General features: G+C 47.4%; 1 protein-coding gene across 1 annotated transcript in view; it reads left to right on the top strand.

Annotated features, from left to right (window-relative positions):
• Positions 1-8,140, top strand: part of CFDP1 (craniofacial development protein 1) — a gene marked incomplete at its 5' end in the record, with an annotated part of 63,415 nt that overhangs the window by 13,237 nt on the left and 42,038 nt on the right. Inside the window, one exon of the mRNA XM_009079887.1 lies at positions 4,761-4,865. Coding sequence (XP_009078135.1) covers positions 4,761-4,865 — 105 coding nt within the window. The remainder of the gene's footprint in view (positions 1-4,760; positions 4,866-8,140) is intronic.

Here is an 8,140-nt window from a genome sequence, read left to right as displayed (position 1 = left end):
AGGAAGGTGAGGGGAGATGGTAACTTTGCACCACTGTGATAAGGATTTTAGCTGTTTTCTCTGCTCCTAGTGTCTTAATACCCAGATACCAACATGTGCTATCTCAGCCTGATATGCACCAGGTGGTTTGGGTAGGAGAATGTAGCTGTGTTGAGCCACCTGGGGTGGAGGTATTCTGGAACTTGGGATGCATAAGGTTGCTGTTATGCATCAGACTATGGGCAAAAGCCTGCAAGCCTTCTTGATGTGCCTGTTTGTCTTTCCCTGCCTCTGACACTGCCTCCTTTTCTTCCCCTCTTCGCAAGGATAAAGCTCTGCTGATGTGCTTCTCTCAGGGCTTTCAGGGCACCTTGCTCTCACTGCTGAGCTGGGCACTTTGCTGACACATTGCAGCCTTGGCATCCCCTGTGCAAGTTCTGTTTCTGGCAAGCAGGACTGGATTCAGCTGTGCTGGAGTAGAGGCACCTGATTGCTGCACTGGGGCGAGTCCTGGACTGGGGGTGTTGTGCTGTGCTGTGGTGTGATGGATTGGAACCCTCCTCTTCACCTCTTGTAGCTCCACACCTGGTGTAAGGCCAGAGTGCAGGAGACAAGCTGGTATATTAGACTCACTCTGCCACTGAACCAAAGCATGAAAATTTAGGTTTAAGCCCCTTTTACAGAGTGGCTGGAGCTGTGTGGGCATGGTGCTCATTTTAGCCTGTATTCTTCCTTCCTTGTAGCTGCTTATGTGGCTAAGGGGACTGCTGGGAGGAGATCAAGCACCTGTTTTTAAATCAATATGCTACATTCCAGTACAGTGGAACACCACCTGGGACTGCCTGTGACAGTGTATGTGTTGTCTTCGTGTGGTTTGGTGCTCAACATACATAACTGAGGCCTTTTCCATGCACCTAAGCTGCAGCATTTCAATTGGTAAATGTAAAAGAAAGGGTGGTAAGTTCTTCAGTGGAAACTGGAGGTAACATACCTGCCACTGGGCACCAAAACAGCAGGCTGGGTGGGTATGGGTATGCCTGAATTCTTGGGTGCCTCTTTGAGCTTGGTTCAGAGATGAAGGGTCCTAAGGAGGACACCTGTAAGTACTTGAGGCACTTAGTGATCTAGTTTCTAGCATGTTTTCCTTATAATAACTTCTAAATCTGGAAGACTTTTCTATTTACAGTTGCACAACTCCTTGTACAGTAGCATCATCTGTGCTACCAGGCTCTGACATGGTCCAAAAAAATTAATAACTGTTCTGTGTTTTGGAAGTCTTATTATGCAATGTAATAGCATAACAGTATAATGAAATCTCTACGGGACAGTGATGAGAGTGAGTGGTTTTGTGTGTGAATTACAGGGTCTGCAAGTGGGTGAGACACTAACTGCTTGTTTTATTGCTGACAATATGCTTATTTTCATGTTTATTCCTGGAGTACAATGTGTGAATAGCATCCCAGTAAACAGTCAGTGCAAATAGTTATTTATCAAGTATTTAAAAGTGAAAGGTCTTGTAATTTTCCTTAGTAATGACTGTGATTTCTTCCAGCTGGATTAATGACTTCCATTTCTCCCATGAAGAACAAGAAGTGTTTTGGTTTCTACATGGAGAGAGTTATTGTCTCCCATAATAATGCAGACTGGAGGATTTCTTTTTTCCTTCCTGGCCTGGGATCTGGGAAAGGTTGAAATGTGCATAACCTGAATTAATAACCTGTAAAGCTCTCTAATACTCTTTCATCATTCCTGTTGGAGTGGTGCAGGAGTTGCTGCTGGCATCAGCCCAGCAGCAGCCTGCTCAGTGCAGCTTTTGTTTCAGTTTATGAGGCAATCAGTGGGTCTTGTGATGAAATCGCCTTGAAAGGTCACTTTTAATTACATTTCTGTCGCATTCCTCTGTCCCCAGCTGGGCAGTCCTGGTGGAACAGGTTGCATGCAGCTGAATTTCTGCAGCAGACATCTCCAAAATATATGCTAGAGCAGCTGCTGGCAGGCCAAAGAGAGCAAAGAAAATTGAACTAAGTGTTATATTCTGTGCCCAGCCATTGCTGCTGGTACCCTGAGCTCATGGAGGACGTGAGTATCGAAACATAAGTAAACCCTTGGTAGCAACCTGTCTTGTGCCCCTGGATAGCTGAAGTCTGTTATTGAAGGCCCATGCCAGACCCTCCCTGTGCATCATGCTGAGGGGCCTCAGGACGTGGAGGTTTCTCCTTTCTAGCCCTTTTTGGGATTGAGTACCTTCCTGCTCCAAGAGCTGTGGAGTATAGTGCCAGTCCAGCCAACAGAGTGCAAGTTCCTGGAGCTATTTTTCATGTGTATCTTAGTCTTGTGCCTTTCTTTTCCTCAGCTGGTAGGGCAGACATCAGTCAGTTTGTCTCTGGGTTGGAGAAGGCTGAAGGTGCTCGGGAGGTTAAGGCCAAGGGCCGTGTGCTGAGATCCCTGCACTGCCACTGGCTTTGAAGCCTTGCTTGCTGTTGTGCATGTCCAGATCCCATAAGCTATTTAATTTCCAGATTCCTGTGGGTTTGTGGGAGCTGAGCTGGGCTGTCAGCTCTTAGCACACAGTGGCAAGGCATGCTTCCAGTGACCTCTGCCTCCTTTCCCAACTCCTGCCTTCTCTTGGTCCTGCACTCTTCAAGGCCCAGAAGCATACAGAGTTTAACAGCTATGATCCAACCCAGGAGCAGGTTCTGTGGCTATATTGAGGCCAGAGGTTTGAGGGTTTTTTTCCTGGGCTTGTTACTATGCTACACTTGGATTCCTGCATGCTTGAGGCCTGCCTGATGTTTCTCTCAGTGGCTCACACACTCCCTGCATGCAGGGGGTGAACGCCGATGGCACGGGAGTGCAGAGGGTGACAGGAGAAGAGGGACCATGCTGGGAGCCAGCACTGCAGGGTGCAGGAGAATGGGTGCTGCTTCTCAGCTGGGCAGGGGACAGAGCTGGCTGTTGGGATGCTGTGTTTGAAAATAAATAGACTGTGTGATTGTATTGATCTGAACTCAGCCATCATGGTGGGGGGGAATGTTCTGGCTTGTTACTGCATGAAGACACTGAGTTTATTCTGCCAAAGGAAATCCATGGGCATAGGATAACCTTTGGTGTATGACTGCTGCGTGACATGACCACTGTCGCCAAGGGCTGTAGCACTGTGAATAGTGTGTTTGGGGGTGTTCTAAACTGTGGTGATGCTGTAGCAAGGCTTTTGCTTCTTCCTGAACTGCTTTTCCCCTTTTCCCACCCCACCCTTTAGCAATCTGATCAGCAAACACTTCTAAATATTCATAGTGTGGGATTTGTCTCTATCCGCATGACTGCTGCGGGTTTGAAAGGCATGTGACAATGCAGGGGGGAAACGGGGTTAATCTCCTCCTGCGCTGGCAGAACAAGGCAGAGCAGGAGGTGTACAGCACAACAGTTTACTCTTATGCCTTTTCCACTATATTTGCACTCTGTGGAGGAGGAGGAAGAAAGTTTCCCTCTCCTAGCTGCTGCTTCAGATGCTGATTCACTGTCAGGGTGGAGACGTGGATGCACTAGTTGTGTGCAAGTGAGATTTCAGGACATCAGTGCCTCCAGGGTTAACAAATAACTTCACCTCACTTTTCTTAATGCCAGCCCAGCAGGAGCCCATCTGGGGCTGCAGCTACTTGGGTTTTTCCATGTCTCTCAGCCAGTTTTTACATGGAAGTTGCAGTGTCAAGTTGGTGGGTAGGGGGCAAGCAATGATTAGCCTGACTTGTAAGCAGGGCAGGTCCCGTGCCTAGTGAGGCTTTTAGCCTCTCATCAGCACATGCCATGGAGCAGGAACAAGCCTGCCCACTCTTACTGCAGCAGATGCAGCCAGAGGCCCAGGCTGTGAGAGGGTGGGATAGAGGATCACATCTTCTGGGATGACTGAGCTTTGAGTCAGGCTGCCTCTGTGCCCACAGAGTTGGAGGGCCCTGGAGAGGCTCACATACTTGTGCTCCAAGGGAGCAAAATTGTTAGCTTGGCAAATCAGGGTAACCTCATTAAGAGCTACTGAGAGTGTGGAAAGCATGTTGCTGGAGGCAGGTCATGGTAAATGAGGGGGCTAAAGTAGCTGGGGTTTTCTAACAATTAATTATTGAGTGGTTTTCTAGAGATTCTTTCTCATGTTTGTAATTCATTCCCTGCTGTAGATGCCATATTGATTTATAATTTTTTGAAGTTCAATATTTTTCACCCTCAGGGCCTCAAACAAAAATTAACTAGAAAATGAGAGTAAATTTCTGTGTTCTGCCTTGTCAGAGCTTTCTCTCCCATTCTCCATCCCCAGAGCCAGTTTCTGTGCTCTGGTTTGGGTTGCAGATGTTGCCAAGCCTGTGTGCCGTGGGCTGCTAGATGTGGGTGGCAGAAGAGCTGCCTCGCTGACCAACAAATGAGGAAATCAAGAGCCCAATTAAGAGCATGGAATTGCCCCCAGTGACCTGAGGAGAGCATTTAGTAGCTGCTAGTGAGACAGGCCTGCTTGAATGAATGAGCTTTCCTGTTTGTTTGAATAAAAAAAAAAAAAATCCCTTCCTCCCCCAGCTCTAATTAGCTACTCTTTTCCTTTTTTCTGCCATGAATATAGAGGGTTTGTCACTGGAATGAAACCTTAACAAGATCTGTGTTCCTCAGCTTGCAACTGATGGAGGCAATCTCTGTGCAGGGGTTGTGGAGACTCTTGTATGTTTTCTTGATGGATCTTTGGTTTTGCTGTTGAGTACAGTTCTTCCTTACCCTCTGGTTTGTCTCTTTTCCTCCAACAGAGTGACTAAAGAAGTGGACTCAAACTCAAAAGAAGCTAAATCTTTTCTGAAGCAGCAAGAGAAACTGCAGTCAGCAGCTCCGCTTTCCCTCCCAACAGTCTCTGGGTGAGTATGTGGTTTCCCTGCCCAGGTAAAGACCCTTAGTGAGAAAGATGGCACTCGAGCCAATAATGCAGGCTCTGTGGTACTTGAGCTAATGGGTGTTGGCTTTCTGCAGGGTTTCAGTGGGAGCAAGGCTAGGCCCGGAAGGTGTGATGATGATTTGGGCGGGAGGGAAGCGGGGGAAGCAACCCATGAGTTTCACTGACTCACTTCGTACATTCAGGCTCAAATTTCTCAATCCTCATAAATCATTCATCCTAGTAAGGAAATAGTGGTTTGAATGTCTTGAGCAGCTTGATGAAACTGCAGGTAGCCAAGGAACATGCCTGAGATTGCCTGCGGTTCCTTTGACAGGTGCTTCTCATGACTATAAAAAGCCATGATGGGCTGGGCTGTGGCTTCTTAGAAACTTCGGGTGTGCATTTGAATGAGAGATGGTTTTGCCTCTTTGATGTTCTCTAATATCGTTTTGATGTGGATTTGTCACTTTCTGTTCAAGCTCTAACACCTAATTCTGAGATTATCATAATGCTTGTCAAAGATACAAGGAGGTCGGGTCCCCTGTGCATCTGACATGCCACTCTGGTTCTTGATGAGCTTGGGAGATCACCTGTTTCTTAGGAATAGAGGAGCTGCTTCTGTGTTCCAGCAATGATTTTCATTTAAGTCAGTTGTTTGCATTTATATTTGGAAGACGTAAGCTGCATAAGATGTGGTCACATAGAAACAATAACCATCAAATAAATACATTGTCCTTCCCATCTGCTGTAGAGCAATTCTCCAGTGTGAGTTAAGGCTGCCTTTCCCTGAGATACTATTATTCAGTTACTGCAGCTGGATTGTCACTCATTTTTCCAGCTAAGTGTTGCATAGCTTGTAGTCAGCTCAGGGTAGTGAAAGCATAGTGTGTGTGTGTGCATGACCCTTGACAGCTGCTCTTCCCTGAGCTGAATGAAGGCATAGATGAGCATAGTCTTCATGCTGTTGTTCACATTGCACAAGGGTTTGTCCCTGTAGAGCTCATTAATTGTAACCTAAGTGTTGTGTATGGGGTTTTGTGCTGGAAAACTTGCCTTGGGATGGGCTGGCATTCTTTGTTCGGTTTTGGTGGCCACTGAGGTGGTTGGGGTGGCAGCTGAAGCTGGAGCAGCTTCTTACTGTGCACACTGCTGGTGGTTCCATATCTTCAAACCTGTCTTCCAGTTTCCCCAGCAAATGCCCTGCTGCTCTGTATGCAGGCAGGTTTGGCAGCCCACTGGGAAAGCTCCACAGACTATTCACCTTCCTGCTCTGCTGAGATCTGTTTCCCCCTGTGTCTTACAGGCTCAGGGGAGGTGCTGGGTGGCCAGTGGGCCTACACAGCCTGGTCATTGCCAAGGGGCACAGCTGCTTGTGCTGGAGCTTGGATTGCTCAGGAGTAATAGCAAGAGCCCAGTTTGAGTTAATGCTACAGATAACTGAAGAATCTACATCAAATATGTAAAACAATGGAATAAAAATATCAGTATAAGAAATAATGAGTTCAAGGACTCCTTTAACTCCTCCAGTGTGATTATTTTGAAGCAGCTTAATTAGGTCGTCGTTCAGCTTGCTGATATGTGATGTCCTACTGGCAGTTGCTTGCCCAGAACATGAGGTGACCTGGCTATGGGAAAGGGAGGGGAAAATACCCTGGGCTTTTATGTCTTGCCTTCCTTCAGAGCAGCAAACCCTGATGCAGTGCAGCCCCAAGTGCCTTCCTTTTTTCAACCTGCTGCAGCAGATCCTGGCTTTGTGCAGTGATTCTATGGCAGAGGTATAGCACTGGTATTTTGATCAATGTGTGAAACAGTCCAGCACTCTTGAAGGTTTAGTAGGACATGGTCTGGGGCAGTCTGGCCAATGTGTGCCCTCAGGTCTGAGAGCGCTCCAGGAAGTTTTCTACCTTGGGATAATATCCAAGACTGATCCCTGAGACTGCCAGCTACCATGCTTGCCTTTGGGCTTAGGAGGGTGCTTCCAGCTGGGAAGCCAGCCAGGGTGTTTTCAGGTGAGAAAATTACTAGCAGGCTTGTGGTGTTCCTAAAGCCAGAGGCATGTCCCTTATGTTAAGAAAATTACAAAGGTCAGGTTTTGGACTTTGGAGCCAAGCTGTTGTCCAGGAAAGAGCCACAAGCCTCACTGACATGCCGGAGCAGTGCTTGGGGCCCCACAGAGCCTGGCATAGTCTGACAGTTCTTTGCAAGTGCCCTTTGGCTACTTAAAATAGAAGTTTTGTGGGAGAGGTTGCATTTGTCCCTTGTGCATTGCAGGAGAGCCCCAGTCTGGGGCAGTATCGCTACAAGGCAGTGAAAAACATGATTTTGGGATCCTAGCAGTGCCTGTGGACACCCACTGTGCTGTGAGCCATTGTCAGCCCCCAGGAGCTTTGTCAGCTATTTAAAAAAAGAGCCTTGCTCTGTGTGCAGGGAATTTGAGCAGCTGAGAGTGGCCTCTCCATCTGGCTTCTCTTTCTTCACCTTGCAAGCAGCATGCATTATTTTCTGGATGCAGCTAGCCTACCCTGCATTTATTTAATTTTCCTTCTCTAAACAGAGAGAAGTAATCCAGGAAAGCAACGGTCACAAAACCAAACATCCGGCTTCACGTCTCCATGTTACAAACCCTTGCAGCCTAACTGGTCCAGGGGAGGGAATGTTTGGGGCTGAAAGTGCATTTCCTGAATGTGTTTAACATCCATACCGGATGTGCTATAAAAAGCTAGATTTGTGCTTGTGAGGGACATGGGGGTGGTTGGAGGAGAATAACTTAAACACTTGGCTGTAATGAAAGCCAGGAGTACAAAACAACCCACCCTGTTCTCTCAGCAGGCTTTGCTAGAAAGGTCAAAAGCCCTTGGTTCCCAGGGATGATGGATTCCCAGCCTTCACATTATTCCCATCGTGTCCCTCTGTGACACCCAGCTAGGCAGGGTTCTGTCAGCAGTGGGTATTGGTTTGTTGGAGGGGTTTGGGGTTGTGATCCTCTGTTCTGCTTGTTTCTGTTGTGCTCTTGGGTTTTGCTTGGCTCTCACTGATGCTGTCATAGGTATCAAATATGTTGAGGGAACCCATCATATTGGTGTCCCAATGAATAGGTGGAAGGCTCCCAGCATTCAAAAAAAACCCTCCACCCACTCAGCTAAGTCTTCTTGCCTGTCTGTGTGTTTTAGGGGTCATTTTTTATCCCTAACTACTGCTCCAGTGTCTTTTGGGGGTGGCAAGAGTAGCTGCTGGCTGTAAATGATGTGCATGACCTGA

Source organism: Acanthisitta chloris, unplaced genomic scaffold (genome assembly GCF_000695815.1).
Source record: "Acanthisitta chloris isolate BGI_N310 unplaced genomic scaffold, ASM69581v1 scaffold25678, whole genome shotgun sequence".
NCBI lineage: Eukaryota > Metazoa > Chordata > Aves > Passeriformes > Acanthisittidae > Acanthisitta > Acanthisitta chloris.
Note: the sequence above shows the minus strand (reverse complement) of the source record. Positions and strands in the feature narration are given on the sequence as shown.